Raw genomic sequence first — 18,366 nt, forward strand, 5'->3', positions numbered from 1 at the left:
GAAGTTCCCGATCGAAAGGGAACTCGCTCGATCGGTTCGCAAACTTCCAGATATTCTTTAATGGCGCGAAAGGAGATTTTCTTGGTGCGAACGAGCCCCGGGTGCCGCTGCCTTCGACACCTCGCGTGCATGAATTTGCAATCGCGCGTGCACTGATAACGTGCGATTCACTGAATCGTCCGTGATTACCGAAGAAACTGGAACGCGCACCTGACGCTGTTCCCCGATTACTCGACGAACGACTTTTACCCTGTGAATAATAACGATTCGACTCGAGACCGCGAACGTGCTCGAAATGTAATCTCTCCCTCGACCTCGGAGAGTCTGACTTCGCGATTCGCGTCAGTCGGATAACAGTCGTCCTTGCCTTCGGAGACAAATCAGGCGAAAAATTTAGGGTGAAGATATAACCGATGGATCACTTGTTTTTGTTCGTCTTCGAAGGTTGATCTTTTACTGGTGTAAGTTGATTGACAATTGATGACTAGTTGATGATTAAATAGATTAGGGTATAGGTTCGATGTAAGCTATTATCTGAGATTATTTGTCACGTGTTTAATATCAGAATTGTCGACCTCTACTGTAGCTAAATATAGTGTATATATATGATCTTTTTAGAAAGAAAATTTATATTAATTTTTGCATTTTTTAAATTTTGATATCAAAGTACTTGGCTGGTACTCAACTCCTTATATTGGAAAAAAATTTTTATATCTGGAATGAAAAATTAATTTTATTTGAGGTTCGTCTTCGGTAAATGTAGAAATAAAATATCTGGAATCAGCCATTTTGATTATATAAGTATAATAAGTTATATAACCGTATTAGTATATTAAAATTCTTTATTAATAATTTTAAATCTTATTCTAAATGCACTGTATAATTTTTATATTTGTAGTAAATATAGATAATCGTGATTAAAGTGGTAGAATGAAAATAATGCTATATAACCTATTACGTATAACTATTAATTTATAACAAGAAATATCTGCATATAATTTTTATCCGAATAAAAATTCATATTAACTTTGTCAAAAGCAGATGCACGTTTTCGATAATTCAAAAATAGGAAATCTGAAAGCAATCATTTTAATTGGTTCGATAATTTCAATATTTAATTTGATATAGTATTAATCTGGATTTCAATTCGCACAATTTATATTTCACGTTGGTACACATAACCTTTCGATAGATTCAGTTTATGGTTTAAATAATCGATTATATATATAATTGTCATTCGGGCAGAGGGATTGAAAGATATAGATTCCGATATACGTATATATAACATTTTGGACGCCATTTGGCGCTGCGATCGGCAATCGGACTGGACCCAAACATAACCTAACCATGCAGTACTTAACCTGAGCCTGCCTAAGCTGACTCAACGTAATCCTCGCGCACATATCTCTTTAGATTATATTTATACACAGTTCTCTGACACTGTGCCCAATCCAAGCTCTAACTATAAGCAGCTAATTTGTAAGCAACATTTCATTCACTACCAGCCAAATACAGCGTCCAATTTGTCGAAAATGTTGTTATATTATCAGGTCTTACAAATTCTAAATCCACGAATCGTCGAAGCTGAAATTTCATATTTCACACACATCGAATTTCCTTCTAATTGGCAATCACTAACGACCAAAAATACGACCAAACTCGATGACAGACGTATTTTTCTAATAAATGAATATAAAATGAAAGGTAATATCTAATCGAAATATTTAAATGAAACCAGTGAACATTCTATGTACTATGCTAAATTTGGAAATCTTTTTGGTAAAATGCAACTCTGATTGGTCACTTTTATAGGCCCAATTTTCCATTATTAGCAGAAAGAGTACGTTCTTTTTATTTTAAAAGCAGATATGTATAAATATCGACGTTTATGCCTAGTGAAATTTCAGGCCAAGAAGTTACTTACTAATAACAACCATCAAATTTCACATAGACCCAAAAACGAGTTTATTATTCTCACAACGAATATGGAATATCGATAAGAAAATTTCTTTTCCCTCGTTTTAATTTTTGATAATCGCGTTACCAAATTTCACGTTTATTTCGTGGATCTATGCATTTGTGTATTACATATTGCTAGGTGACGACACTTTTAGATAGCCTGCGGTATATCGTACTATGCAAGGTACGTTTATATTTTCCATGGAAACAAGGTGTTGGTGTTTTGCCGGGAAAATGTGGAAGAGGGATTTGCTCTCGTAGCCAGGAAAGTTTTATCCGATGAAATCACGTACGAAATCGAATTACATCGACGCACAATGAAACCGTGTATCTTGCCTGCAACTCTGCATTCTCGCGTCTCCTTCATTTTCCGCGGCAACGTCTGAATTGCATTACCAAACAGATGGCTGATGCAAGCGAAGAAGATCGACGTTTCGTGATTCACATCGTCGACTGCAGGACATTCGTATTTCAAACATTGGACGCGATACGTGAGACGCGAGAGCGTGGAAAAAACATTACAAACCGAGCTCTGAAATTCCGTATCGCATTTTTATTACCTCGTTGGAATATTAACGAATTTTGCATTTATACGCAGCATCACAATCCCATGCAGTATACTTTGAATAGGAATCACGCGAATTTTAGAGACACCGGAGTATTTTGAAGCGCTCGATAAATTTTTACGATAGACGCACACGCGCGAATATGTTCCAACGCTTATGTTTCCTACGTTTAAGTGAAATATACATATCAAAATGAATTCTTTAAAACGAGATGATGTATACAGTAAGAAGAATGATTTGGGATTATGTCAGGAAAATTAGAAAATAATTCAACGATATTTGCGATATTTACAATACGTCTATTGTAGTTACGAGCCATGGTGGCGCTAGTGTACTTAGTGGAGAATCGCCTTAACGCTTTATCGTAGCAACAAAGGATGGATTCATTTCAGTGTCATATTGAATTCTTTTATTTCTCAATTAATATTGCATTTGATTAAAATAATCTATTGCATTTGAATTTTTGTATAATTTTTGCGATCCATCTATATTACACGTCTGTAACAAATATGCTATAACTATTGTAAATATCGTTGAATTATTTTCTAGTTTTTCTGATATAATCTCAGAATTTCTCTCTTATTGGACACATGAATATACATCGTATTATTTCGAACACTTTGGTTTTGCCTGAATATTTAGTTTATTGTCAGAACAAATATTAAACGATTTTTTTTGTTTGTTTCTGTTTTCACTTTTTTTATGAAAACGTGTTCCACGGTTTTCTATGGAAGATTTAAAAACGTCGAATTATTTGACGATGACACAAAACTGTTCTCCCCATTGGCCGCCATTATCTCGCGTTACATCCCGATATATCCGATAATCTCATTAAATCGCAACAAAACAAATTGTACGAGAAATATTTACGTGGGATATTGCATATTTCGATGAATGAAAATACGGGAATACATTTCTACGGGATCGAAAAATTTGTTGACGATGGATCGTTATCTGGAAATTGCGATGGTCGTTCGATTTTGCATTCTCTCACTTCCACATTTCTTTCGGACGCATAATGAGCATAATCCCACTGGTGACATACATCCTAATATATATTCATCGATAATACAGTTTTTTCGCGAACAGTTTGATATTTTTCACAGAGGTAATTAACGTAAATTCTTAGTAATTATCATCGTGACTTCGAAATTATAATTATGAAAATTATCCACGAATTATAACCATTTAATTTATAGCTACGTGGAGTTTCTGCAAATTGCTCCAATTTATTCTATCTTTCTCTTTCTTCTTTGGTCATTTGAAATTTTATCTCAATGAACTATCGATTTATCTCTGAATAATCCCAAAATAATATTAACACAATTTTAATTCCAAATTAAATCTACGATTTTTATTTGCTACATTTTTATTCCTTCTTTATCAAAAGTAATGCAAATTTGTACAACCTACACCCTAAATTGTGAATACTAAATTCTTCCTTTAGAAGGGGTAGTTTCACATATAGCTTCACATATGTAGGCATCGCAATGATAATATAATAGTACTTAAAATTTGACAACTTGTGACCATATTAATCACCAAAGGCAGTAATTTAACAATCCAAACCCTGCTCTTACAAAAACATAAGAAATTAAAGTTTCCAGAATAAAATTAACCCTTTATACCCAAAATTACATTAATTTACATTAAAATTAATATAAACTATATTAAAATAAAATATTTTCCCATTATATCAAGTCCAAAAATCTCTACTGTCCATCTAATAAATATTCTTCGAATTACAAGCCTATTTCTCTAAATCAAAAGAACGAAAGAGAAAGTATCAGCGATTATTGAAAGGGTTAAATGTTTCGGTAAAAAAATGTCCAACTCCTTGAAGGGTGGTCGATCGTTATTTTCGACGCGGGGGATTAAAGTGTTTGCCGTTTTCAGCAAATCCCCCCTGGTAATCAAGCGGACTCGATTATCGCGCGCAGTTTATTCACTTACGCTTGCACACAGGTGCGCTGGTATTTGTTTATGGCGTGTACGGCCGTGCAATTGACACATCAAACGCATCCGTACGTCGTGTTCAGTAGGTGGAACCGTCGCCAGATATGACCGACACGTTGACATTTGCAAAATCATAGGCGATAATTAATTGTCAGTCCGTCAGGCGAAACGAAAACGCGCGAGCGGATCGTTTCGGTGGAGCGGACTCGTTCGAGAGAATTTTATGTTTGTCAAGCCGACAGGACGCGCGTCGCGAGTCGTCAGGGTGGTGAACAACGATCGTAAAGAAGTCAAAACATTTGAAACTGTCAGCGTTTCGCTTTGGCCACGGACGAAACGAGATACGATTAATTTTATATTTCGCGTAGACAGTGCGATGCTAATTGCGATTCGTACTCGACTTCCGCCTCTTCTAGCTCACAATAATTCTTATAACACCCGTGCTCTACCTTATTCTCGAACCCACGAATTTTCCAGCTCATAAATATCATTTCGAAACAATTTATTTTAATGTAATGGATTTTAAATACGATGATATTTGTGAGCGAAATTATTCATTCTCATCGGTACCATTTCCCAGCCTCGAGGTGCCACTTTTGTTTTTCCATTTCCCTGTGAATTTTCACCGATGAGAATGTTACAGCATCGAGAGCAATTATTTTATTTTCAAGAAATCTTTTTCAAGATTCCGATTTTTCTTCGCTTTTACGATGATCGATTTATGATTTTATATACGATTAGGTGGACCTACCTAATCTCGAAGAGTCATGGTCGCGTTTAGTCGACCGAGGTACGAAAGAATAATTTCTCTCGATCTCACGGCATATGGACCAAGCGTCACGACCTTTTGATATGGCAAGAATTTTTACAGCACCCCGTAGCACACACTGGACCCATCGTTCGACAGAAAAATACACGAAGAGACTCTCCACCCCCGCCCCTCTTTGCACCACGCAGAACCAACTTACTCTTGCAAGCGCTTGAATCTATGCAGACAACGTTTTACTGGCGTTCGCGCGTTCCTCGTGCTCGTTTCTCGTGCCTCTTTTTTCTCTCAGTGAGGAGAGAAGCGAAAAAAATAAGAAAAGAGGGAGAGAGAGAGAGGGAGGAAAAACTTGCGAGCAGGGTAAAGAGGGCGGAACGAACGAATAAGGGTAGAAGGAAGACGCGAACGCGAGGAAAACGTGACTCGGAGGGGTTAAAACTATCGAAGCAGTCCAGTTCTCCCTGTCAGCCACGATGAACGAACCGATCTTTTCTCATATCACAGCAGTGTCTCTTACAGCGAACAACCTAATTACAAGTTTACCTTTTTTCTGTTTTCTGTTCGCTTCTTATGTTACGGACCAACCCTGGTTTCTGGTTTCTCTGTGCAGTCCTTCAAGGTAATTCGCCGCCAGCTTTTTCTCTAGTTTTCTTCTTCCATTTCTTCTTCTTCTTCTCTATCTCTACGCTCTTTCTCTATCACTCTCTTTCATTCTCTCGATATATACATATACATGTACATATCTTTATATATTTCATTCATTACACTACAGAGTATATATTTCGCTGTACATGTGTCATATTCGCAGACATGATCAAGCAACCCTCTGTCCGCCTATCTTTTTACTCTCTTCTTTCATTTCACTGCTCTATCTTTCATACTGTCTGCCTCTCTTCATACCCTCTTCTACTCTTTCATGCGCTTCCTTCTCGCGAGTCGCAACATTTTCTCGCTCACCCTCGATCTATTCCATTTAGTGCATCCGCTTGCACACATTGACACACGTGCACACACGAGCGCGCGCGTCGCTTCCGAGGCTTCGCGATCGAGCGTGATCGATCGTCTGCGACGAAGAAATGGTTGCGTGGGAAATCAGTCTGGGGGTAATTCCTCGAATTATTTTACAACATTGGAAGGAGGATACCTGGGTATATTATTTGTCAGGCGATTGGCTAGATTTTTTAAGAAAAATTCAGAAGAACGGTGTGCAAAGGTGTTGAAAGTGTAAGTAACAATTAATTATTCGTGTTACCTATAAACTGATGATTGGCTAGACTTGATCAAGAAAAATTGATGAATATAAATTCATTTTGAGAGGGAAATACGTAAAATTGTAAATAGAAATTGATATCGTTAACAATTTTCTAAATTGGGCTGCTAATCCCAGGATTATAATTTGTTGATGAATATAAATTCATTTTGCGAGGAAGATACGTGAAAATGTAAGTAGAAATTGATATGATTAACAATTTTCTGAGTTGGGATGATAAGCCCAGGATTATAATTTGTTCATAAAAACACCATGGAAACAAGTAATGGAAGATAGAATAATATCTGTAACAATTTATTTACGAATAAGAAATGTCTCAAAAGGTATTTTCTCTTTTAGAATTCAAATATCTCATTGAAAATTATTTCACGATATTTGTCTATATCTTGAGAAAGAATTTTTGAATAGACTAAAATATAATTGCAAAGTATGACACAATGAAACTAAACAATAACATTTTCAAAATATCATTCTAACATTGGCAAAACTAATTTTCTAGCTTATATTAACTTATATTAACTCGAAACATTAATAACTACATTTTTATCTAACCTTTTTTGGGAATGAGCTAGCAATGAACTAACCAATGATTTATTTATCGAATTATTATTATAAACTAATATAAAAATATTGAAAAAATATTGTCTTTTAAAGAGCCTTGCTAATAATCTGCATTTGAGATATAATACCAAGATAATCCCAAACAAACTCAGAACAGAATCCTTTATCTCACAATGTACATCTTTCTCGTTACCCATTTACCAAATATCGTTTCACCACCTGTGTCACATTTATGTAACATGAAACATATCCCAAAACCACAGTAATTTCCATCAAACGCATCCTCTCCAATAAACCACACCAAACAAAATAATAACCACCAAATCCAGAAATAAAAGTCCATTTGCATCACTGTCGAGCTAAGTAAAAACCCAGTGAAACAATAATATTTTGTTAATTATTCACTAGCATCAGTAATATATCTATATTATGTATGCGACTTTAGATCAACGAAATATTATTATTTCGCTCACAATCGGTTCATGCTCTTCTCGTCAGTGGTACAAACGGACCTTAAATCAACCGTGCAGCAAACAGTCAACAGCCCAAAACAACCGTGGTACCCACAATCATACTCAAAAAAGGAAGAAAAGAAAGAAAAACAAATCTAATAATACAGACACGAGATATACGAGAACTTGGTCAGATTTCATACCTCCTTCCATTCAGTTAGAGATCTTCGATATATCCGAACGCGTTCGAAGAAGAACCATTTCCGCGTCAGGACGAGGAACGTCCCGCTGGAAGCGCCACAAGTGTACACACACGGCGCGCCACGGACACACGGGAATCGATACGCGTGGTGACAGTGGTTCCTTCCATCCGGCGACGTTGGCTACACTGACGTCGTCGTCGGATGGCAAACAGGAGACCCTGCAGTGAAAGGGACCAAACGCGACTAGACGTGTAGTCCGTTGGACAAACTGAAGCAAAAAAAATAAATAAAATAGTCCACGTGATCAGCGATGAAGCTCAGGAACGATTTATAGCGGCCCTCTGTCGAGAGTCCACGGAAGTAAATAGTTCCGTATGAGTGTTGCGATATCGAGTGCCAAATCGTGATGTCACGGGACTTCCGAGCACGTGACGACTAGATTCCCCCCACGCGGTCCCTAGCGGAGCGAAGTTGGAGGAGTGGGAATCCCCACTCCAGGCCCGAATCTACTCGCTACTTGGTAGAAACTCAGTGACGTCACGATTTAGAGTTATCTGTCGATATCTCGATAGTGCTATTTGTTTTTTGACGTTTAGGGATAGTTAAAGTACTGGACCTGTTTTGCTGTACTCACATGCTGATCACGTGCAGTTGCTTTATCTTCCGACTAGTTTCGTTGGACGAACTATAGATCCCCGAATCTCTGGCCCCGATCGTATCGATTTCCAGGCGCGTACCTCGAAACGCACGGCCACGCACGAGCGTGCTGCTGATTTTGCATTTCATAGCCGGTGTTTTTATGCAACCCATCACCTTCCTTTTTCGCCTTTCGCCGCGCCGCCATCGGCCTCGTTCTACACAATACACGATGTGTCGTTCCTTTTTTGCTCGCCACGCCCGCCGGAATCGCGCTTTTTTCGCCCCCTTTTTTCCGCGTCGCCAGTGCCGATGCGATTTTTCCGGCCGGTTCTTTCCTCTCTTTTTTTTTTTTTTGTTTTTCTTCATTTTATTTCTTCGTTTTTCCATTTTTCCTTTTATTTTCACTCCGCGCAACGCGTTCACCATGCAAATCGAAGCGTTCACGGTGTGTGTTCCTTTTCTCTCCTTTTTCACATCCACGGTTTTATTTTATTTCCTTCCTCTTATCGCCTTTTATTTATTCGCTTCATCGTTGAAATCCAGCCTACGCCGTCGAGTCGAGTTCCTTTTCATTTCGATTTGTTTTATCACCGGTCGAGATTAATTCTTTTTTTTTTTTTTTTTTTTTTTTAGCCGCGTGATGAAGAGGACTCTGATTCGACGAACGGGAGCTCGAGTTAAATTCAGGATCGGTCCAATTTAATTCGAATTCGTAGGTTTCATTGATGGAGGACTGAAGTATTTCGGTTTCCATTGTGGAGATCCGATTTTGGCATTTCGTCGTTCCAGTTTAATTCGGTATTTAATATATCGTCGATTTTTTAATTATTTCAATGTGTACTCTGTATGAAGAATCTGAGATTTTCCATTGAAAACAAAGAAACTTTCATTAATATATTCCCTTTTCTTTTAAAAATACCTACAACATAAGTAATTATTATTAACTTACTTCATCAAAACACTCAAATTTAAGTTTTCCAATTACCTCATAAATATTCGAGCAAGCCATATGTAAATCTTCAGAGTTGCAATAATTTAGTCTCAAAATGAATGAATAAAATACCATGAATATTTGAACTTTTTCTAATATTACAGATATGTTAATAAGTCCACGAATTAATATAAATTTTACGTGCATACCGTCAATCTAATAAACGAACGAATTTACCAGTCTTACTAAAAATCTGAGTCTCTTCATCGACCAAAAATCTTTGATTTCTCCATTTTCTGTCACATCCGAATCAGTCCCAAGTTACGTAAAAATCGCATAGAAAGAGAAGAAATAGTGAAAAAATAAAAAATCCTCGGAAGCCAACAATTTTTCCTTCCACGATGAACCGTGCGACAAATGGAAAGCTTGGAAGAAAAATCTTCCAAGTCCTGGCGGGAGCAATTCTCATGTCGTTTCCATGCATTCGTCACGGACCTCGACTTCCCGCTGTAACTTGCCGCTTCGATCGAGCATCGAAACTAGTTCGCGGGTCCGGAAGTCGGCATTCGCGGGAATTGCTCTCGGTTTGCCGCGGTCGCGCGTCATTCGTTCCGGCAAGAGTATCGCACGGCGGGCGTCCAAACGCGGAAAACCGTGGAAGCGAGTCGCGTGCACGTCCCATGCACCCCATGCACCGCTGCACACAGCCTGTGCCTGATCCCAGCCGCTCGAATCCGCTTCCTCGGCTACGTTCTCTCTTTCTTTTCGTCCCTACAAGTGTGCTCGAGTTGTGCTTGCTGTTTGAGAGACGACACCGATCGCACAGATGCGTTTCAGCCGATGGATGAAAGGTTCGTTCCATATGCCGGGTGATCCGCTGATTGGTGGACTCAAAAGCACTCAGTAGTACCGTTTACACGAAACTTTGTAACACACATGGAGACATGCGAATGTAGTCGTCAGATGGTCGTACGGGATCAACTATTGCGATGTTTGGTGGTGTTTAGACGACGGTGCTGCCTCTAACTCAGTACTGAGTTCACTGACGAGTGGATCACCCTGTATATGTCGCCAATGAAGCTTCCCGGAAATGGTTGGAGTCTATGTTTTCTGAGAAGTTCAGTGAAGTTTGATGAAGTTTGAACTTCGACTTTTGACTTTGAAAGTGGATGGAAATTGGGAAAGGAAGAGACAAGATATGCAAGGTGTAAGATAAACGAGTTTCACGATTATGTTTGGTCTATCTTGATCTTAAATCTTGGGTTGGTGCCAATTAATGTAAGAAAGTACCCCAAAATTGATATTTAAAGAAGTCTGGCTCTTTTCTAACATTAATTTCTACCAAATCGAAGATGTAGATGTATGTGCTTAGTCGTGACACTTGCTTTTCTCACACACTGTACAGATGTTTGCGAATGTTCGAGGACTTTTGCACGTCTTCTAACTTATTGGCTTACACAGTTCCATTAGAAAGTTTGCGTCATCCTCATTTCCAATTCTGTGTGCGGGTTCGTTTCAAAGACTGTAAATTTAAAATGGATGAAAGGATCGTTCGTTTGTAACAGGATTTACAAATGTCAGGGTGGCTCGGAAAAGGTGGCAATTCTGTGGAACCAATTACTCGTGAATTGGAATTAATGGACAAATTCCAATTATCGTAAATCCAAAACACTCGTAAGCCAATGAATTAAACGACGGAAGCATTAACGATCGTTTCTGTTCGCCAGTGCCTCGAATCCCTCGCGAACGTCGGCCATTTTGTCGACGCGCAGATAGTCGCCTTGAAAACAAGCTGTGTCTCTATGAATTCACACGTTTCCGGAAAGTTTCGCGGACATTCGGATTTTCGTGGCGAGAAACAGCAGTGGCCGAATCCTATAAAGTGCTTTATGGATACGTTCGAGCGCTTTTCTCGTTAATATTCGATAATGCGACGGCTAATCCACCGGCAAAGAGGAGCACGAGCTAATGCGACTGTAAATGCTCGACGACGGCTTGTGGATTTTTGTGCAAATTTATCGCTCGATTTACTCGTTGTTTCGTGCTTGTTTCGATGCATGCAGCTGCTCTGTGCTGGTGCACACGTACGTACATACAATACATGCACACGATTGATGTCTATGGCGAACTAGAGAACACGATGTTGAGATTGGTACGACGTGGGTGGAAGTAAGGAGATCCATGTGTTATCTGCATCTTGCGAATTAATTTCAGTGGATTACTCTATATGTGAACCTTAGCGAATCGTGTCGAAAACCGAGTCCAAGTGTTAGTTGTGTTAGTGTATATTATACGAATCAGTAATTCATAACTGATGTCCTGTTGCGTATATAATCTTCAATTGTGTATATAATTATTGGTAAATTGGTAAAATGAAATTGACTGCAGATGAGAGCTGCAATGAGGGCAAAATGATGTTATAGGAATATTGAAATGTTTTAGATAATGTCTATCTATGTACATTAGGAGTAGAAATTTTTATGGAGTTTCGTATTTTTCATATAGATATTGAATATTTTATTAATATTTATTAATATTGGTGATTATTCTATTGAAATATTTTCGATAGCATACATGTAATTGTATGTGAGTCAGGTTTAGAAATTTTTGAGAAGTTTTCGTGTTTATCTCGATTCAATGTAATTTATATCCAATAATGGGAAAGTTGATAAAATTGCAATTAATTAGTGTATACATAGGTATAATATGAGTGATCTTTTAAGGTATTTCAATTATTTCCAAAGTTCGCTTTATATTAGATTTTATACAATTAATACATAGCATAATTTTAGAAGCAAGTCTGTGATGATTACTGAGAAACTTAACTAGAAATTTAATTAAACATTTGTTTATTCGAGAAGTGAACAAAATGTTGTAAATAATTAACTAATTTAGCTATCAGTCCAATTTAAGCTGAATTTTTATACGTATTAGTAAACGATGTGTTATTAGATTTAGGGAAAAATTCTGCATTTTCATTTTTACTATCTATAGTAAAAAATTAAGATATTAAAAATTGAAATATCTCAGCAATATATCGTCGATATTTAATTTGTGATATTTCGTGTCATTTTGCTTAAGACATCGTTTAAAGAATTCTATTATATAATACAATAACAATTAATGAAATATATATTTATCTGCATTATTATTAATTAATATTATTAGCAAAATAAAAGTTGTGATAAATTATAAAAATTATTTTTTCTACTGTTGGTATCATTATCACAAAACAGGCACGTTTCAGTAGCTCTACTAAAAGTACAATTCTACAAACTATTCTGATTTGAAATAATATTAATGCAGAATATTTGATCGATTGAAATTATTTCTATCCTCGAATCTAAATTCCTAGGTAAAATAATTAATAATTATTAATAGATGTCAATAACTAACAAAATTTCTCTATCTAGAAATAGAAATACTTTTTATTCGTGAAAGCATAGAATTTTTCTCGAATCTAAATTCCAGTTTACAATAATTAATATTTATTAATGGATGTCAATAACTAATAAAATTTCTCTATCTAGAAATGAAAATAGATTTTATTCGTGAAAGGAGAAAATTTTTTCCTGCACCTAATAATTTCTCGTTTACAATGCTGAGAATGACTGAGAGCAAAGGGAGAGTATTGAAATCGCGATAAATTAAAAAAAACTATATGTCAAATATACAGGCAAGCTCCATATTACGCAATTCAAGCGTGTTGCATCTGACAACAATATCGAATGGTCCGACACGCGACTGTAACATCCTTCGATAACCAACAGGCGCGGATGCAAGCGATCCTATCGTCAATAAATTCCCATTTTTCTCTTCGTGTTTGATATTGAATAAAAAGCTGGCAATGGAGGTCGTAGCCAGTGACTGTCTTCATCGACGGATATTGGTACAATAAACAAGAGGCGTTGTTGACATATGATGAAATTTGTTGGTCTCGTAAATGAAAGTGTAGATAGTTTTATATGGAAAATGGAAAAGATGGACTTGACTGTGGAATTTGATAGAGCAAAAAAACAAGCGAGTGAAAATATTATAACTCGCAAATCTTTATAATCAATTTTTTCACGTCAAATTATTTTATTAAACATTAGAATCTGTTAAGTAAATATTCTTCTCCTTAATGTCTAATTTACCTGAAAAGAATACTTATTGCAAGCTTTTGTGACGTGGCTACGAATAATTACTTATTTCTACAGAAAAAAAGATAATTAAGTTAGCTGAATTTTACCTAAAAGTAACTATAACTACATAAATAAAAATAAAAAGATGGAAATTGAAACTTTTTCAAAACTATTTGGATATCTGAAAGTTAAACAAGAAGCAACACACGCTTATATTTAATTCGTTTCAAGAATTACTTCGTTGACTGAAAAGTGAGCGCGAGGATAGGGGAAGAACCTCGTCGCGAACGTTGCAACGGGCCAGAGACAAGGCTGTACAAACAAGACTCGTAAATTTCAAGCTTCTTCGAGGGGAACCGTACTTCATCAGGTGTAAATGCGGCCGTATTTCTTTTCCTAAAAGTCTCGCTCGGTCGGTACAACGGGCTGCGAGAACGGGACACTAGACGCGACGCCATTTTGCGCGCGAAATATTTCAATATCGCGCCAGATCACGGACATCTGATGAAACGTTATTTTCTCGCGGACAAAAGTGTATGTATACAAGAGATACAATCGAGGTAAGATAAATCTGGGGATAAAACGAAACGTTCCCGAATCGATATAAAAAGAAAGGGGGGAGCTTGGTTGTTTGTTTCGTTTTGATGCATAGAATCGATGATGCGAAAATATATTTCTGCCGAGAAAGAGAAATTTTTTAATTTATTTCGTTTGTTGGAAAATCAAATTTCCAAAGATTATCTTCCTACGCAAAATTCGAAATAATTTTGTGAAAGTTAATATTTCTAGGGATTTTCTTTTTGGAAATGAAGTTTCGATGATTCGATCGTGGCTGGTGATAATTTTTTGCATTTAATTGATGTATTTCAAGCATGTAATGGAGATTTATTTAAAAGATTATTTGATTGAAGTAATATGTACGTGTTCTGATATTGAATTGATCACGGATTAATTAAAACGACGACTTTCAATATTCATTTTCGATATGATTACCGTTGGGGAATTAATATTGTAATGTATAACAATGATGAATTACTGAATCTGTTTATTCCGATGAAAAAGTGACTTTTAAATAAATCAGTTTTTATTCGATTCGAGATTTGGGACAATTTGGTATAGTCTCTACGATGAAAATGTTAATTATGTACATTTTCTATGATCTGGAATTCTATATATGTGTACGTATGAGTAATATAGGATATTTGCTAATTATCCGCTTTTACAGCATCAGCATTCTCCTCTCCGAATATTTTTAATTAATCGAAATACACGAAACAATTAAAGAATTCGTATCAAAAAGGATCTTTGGCAAAATTTATAATATTAATTTTATATAATTTTAATTTTAAATAATATGTTCTAATAATTAGGAATAAAACTCGCATCATCGTAAAATCGGTATTATAAAAAAGGATGCATTTTCTGAATTATAATACACATCCAATTGAACAAAAATTCGCAAATTGAAAATGGCAGAGTATTTTCTTTTTTCTCCCTTGAAAAATCAGTAAAATTGACAGGAATCATTTTTTTATACGAACCCTTCAATTATCTACTGACAAAAGGGTTTCCAAAATATTTGTCTTCATTTTTTCTTTTTTTTTTTTTAATTTTACCTATTTATAATCTTCTAACAATTTGGAACACTGCATAAAGAAAGAAAATGGAAGAATACAAAATTTCGTTTAAATATAGGAAAAAGGTAAAAGTCGTATAACTTTTAAAAGGCAAATAAGCAATTGTAACATACAAAATTAGATAAAATTAGAAAATTTCGTTTAAATATAGGAAAAAGGTGAAAGTCGTATAACTTTTAAAAGGCGAATAAGCAATTGCAATATTTATTCTTTTATTTAAATTTTCTTTCACCACGCCTGTCGGGTTTTATTATTCTGTCGAAAAAGGATAGATATCTAGGGATTCGCATTATCGATCTAGGGAGAGGATCCCAAACAACAACGTACGAAACGTGGAGAGCTTCATTTAAAAGTTGTCCCGCGGCAATGGAAATTAATTCTGCTACGAATAGTCCGATAAAACAACCGGTCGTGTCCTCGTGCTCAAATGCACTATCCACGTAAATATTTCGTTGTTTGGACATGGTCCTCCTTTACAGTTAACAATTGCAGCTCCGTATTTTCTGTTTTCATTTCCGTTCCAGTTAACTTTTATTGACTGGCGAAAGAGGAACAGTTGGAAAGGAGTGCCGATTGTTCGTTATCCTGTGAATCGAAAGTGAAAAAACGGAATTTGATCTGAAATGAGTGCCATTTGTTCCTTCGTTCTTCGATTTCGTGTTTTGAAAATGTACATCTTTAAAAAAAACTAGACATTTCGATGCTAATTATGGTTTAGATCGAAGTATAACGTAAAATATACAAAATTTGTTGCAACTGAATATTTAAATTCATATTAAAAATTTTAGATTTTTTGTGATATACACGAGTAAATTTAATGATCAAATTTTAAGTGTTTAAAAATAATGATAAGTACTGAGGAAATTTAGCTAATTTAATTTAATTTATTATTTAATTATTATTAAATAATTATTATTGTTTAATTTAATTTGATTTAACTTATTACACGTTGTGGAGATTCGTCTGTCAAATTGTTTTGATAAATTTACATAAATTTCCTGTAAGTTTGACTAACTGGAATTTAAGTGATGTACATATGATATAGACGTAACGAAATTCAGATATACGTTTAAAGTGGATGTAATTCGAAACCAATTGGCACATAATATATATTTAATGTAGATATGATCAAAATCCTATTACAGATCTAACCTAATCCTGTATGAGCCTAACGGAAATTTGAATTCTGAATCCAATTGAGATTTCATTTAACACAGCTTGCTATATTCTGTTCGATCGATCTAATTAAAACCTAACTTACTGAAAATGTAATCTGATCCTGAAGTAAGGACAGAATTATTGAATTTGGAACTTGAAATAACATAATTGGGTAACTGGAAGGTCACGTCAGAGATATTTCAATGTCATCGTAGTCGAATTAAGGTCAAATTAAGATCAAATCTAGTCAAAGTTCAAACAAAGTCACGTCAAAGTCAAGTCAAGGCCAAATCAAAATAAAATTAATGTCAAATCAAACTTAGATTACAGAAGGAACTCGAGTCAAAGTCAAATCGAGGTCAAGTCAATGTCAAATCGAGATCAACTCAAGATCAAGTCAAAAACAAGTAAAAGACCTGTCAAAATCAAACCTTGAATGCTGTCAAATATCTCAGGATCATCCTAATTTCACTATGACGATACTTCGAGCTCGTACTATAGTTATCTACCATCATTTAGAGGTTATGTTACGTCACGTTGAAATCTTTTTTGTATTATTCATAGTGATACTCAAGTTTCTAATGGAATCGACAAATCGTCAATGACATGTCACCAATTTGTTACACACGACAACAATCGCATTTTACTTGTTTACCACGTGCCTAAAATATTAAATAATACCCGTTATCAGAAATGTATAACATACTATACATTTCCAAGTCAACTATTTAATTAGTACATTTCGTATTTCTGCAAAGTGAAATTTCATGGGACAAACTGTCGCAACAAAGCATGATCCGCAGCGGATTTCTGCAAACCGCATAGCAGACGCATTGAACCCTAATTGAAATCTAATTCGATATGTATTTATCCAAAACCTAATACCAAATCCGTTTAACCAAAATCCTGTTAGGCCCCCAAACTTCTGCTCGCTAACGTAAACCTATAATAATTAATCCCGTCAACATCCAGCCGTAATCCGACCTATCTCTCCGTTAGGTCGCTTTGACCCGTGCATAAAGACGAGGCGTTGAAAAAGGACGTGGCAAAAAGCTGAAATGAAGTCGATATACACAGTGTCCATCGAATTCATAAACCTTATATCGTTCGCTATGAACCATGCACGTTTCGACGACACATTCTGGATTCGTGGTAGCAGCGTCAAAGGTGAAGCTACGTTGTCCGGTAAATATACGACGCAGCGTGTATTAAATGAAGCGAAGCTAAACAAAAGAGCTCGTACACACCCGTACCCAAGTAAACGCATACACAGACACGCGGAAAGGGAAGAAACGGGGCACGGAGGAAAATCGTTCGCGGGAGAAGATAGAGAAGCGTTTCCAGCGTGACGAAGCGGCGGGCTTTATTGCTTGCCGCGAAAAAGGGTGGCTTAAAAGCCTCGGGGAAAAAATCTCATTTCGATGCAGCCGTTCATTCTGCGGCCGTTAGCCGCTTTCTCGATACACCGAAAAAAAGTTCCTTTGGTAATCGTGTCGGACCCTGTGCTCTCGTGTGTTCCTCTCTGTACTTCTTTTCTTCTTTTTCTTTTTCATTTTTTGCCCCCCCCGTTTTCAAATGAGGAAGGAGCTTCCATTCGATTCGTTAATGACGAACGGAAACAATTTGTTCACCGACTTTCACACTGGAACGCTATTCGTCAAATGCATCTCATTTTAGTCGAGGCGTGGACGTGGTTGGGATTGCGGAGAGGAGAATAAATGCTAAACTAGTGTCTGGGGAATATTTTAGGGGAATTGAGATTGTATTGAATTTTGGTTACTCGAGTATCATGTGTTGGTATGGGCAGGGTTTGATTCGGTAATTCTCACTGAACGATAATTTTGATAATATTTTAGACAGTTACTAGAAAGTCACTAGGTTGGAAACGATTTTATTCCATTTCGTTCGCTGAAGTGTCTTTTACTAATATCAGTATAGTTTGATCTAGTGATTCTTACTAAAGTGGTAGAACTAAGGTTCTAGTAATATTTTATAAAATTACTAGAAAGTTAGGAGGTCGGAGAAGAAATTTTATTGGATGTTGTTCATCGATATCAATACAGTTTGATTCAGTAATTCTCCCAAGTTCAAAATTTATTATTTTACAAATTAATTTAATCACTAATCGTTAAAATTTCTGAACG

General features: G+C 36.2%; 1 protein-coding gene across 1 annotated transcript in view; it reads left to right on the forward strand.

Annotated features, from left to right (window-relative positions):
* Positions 1-18,366, forward strand: part of Fas1 (fasciclin 1 Fas1 domain-containing) — a 588,690-nt gene that overhangs the window by 529,265 nt on the left and 41,059 nt on the right. Inside the window, exon 8 of the mRNA XM_017905693.1 lies at positions 5,858-5,866. Coding sequence (XP_017761182.1) covers positions 5,858-5,866 — 9 coding nt within the window. The remainder of the gene's footprint in view (positions 1-5,857; positions 5,867-18,366) is intronic.

The sequence above is a fragment of the Eufriesea mexicana genome, unplaced genomic scaffold, assembly GCF_001483705.2.
Source record: "Eufriesea mexicana isolate 0111107269 unplaced genomic scaffold, ASM148370v2 scaffold4304, whole genome shotgun sequence".
NCBI lineage: Eukaryota > Metazoa > Arthropoda > Insecta > Hymenoptera > Apidae > Eufriesea > Eufriesea mexicana.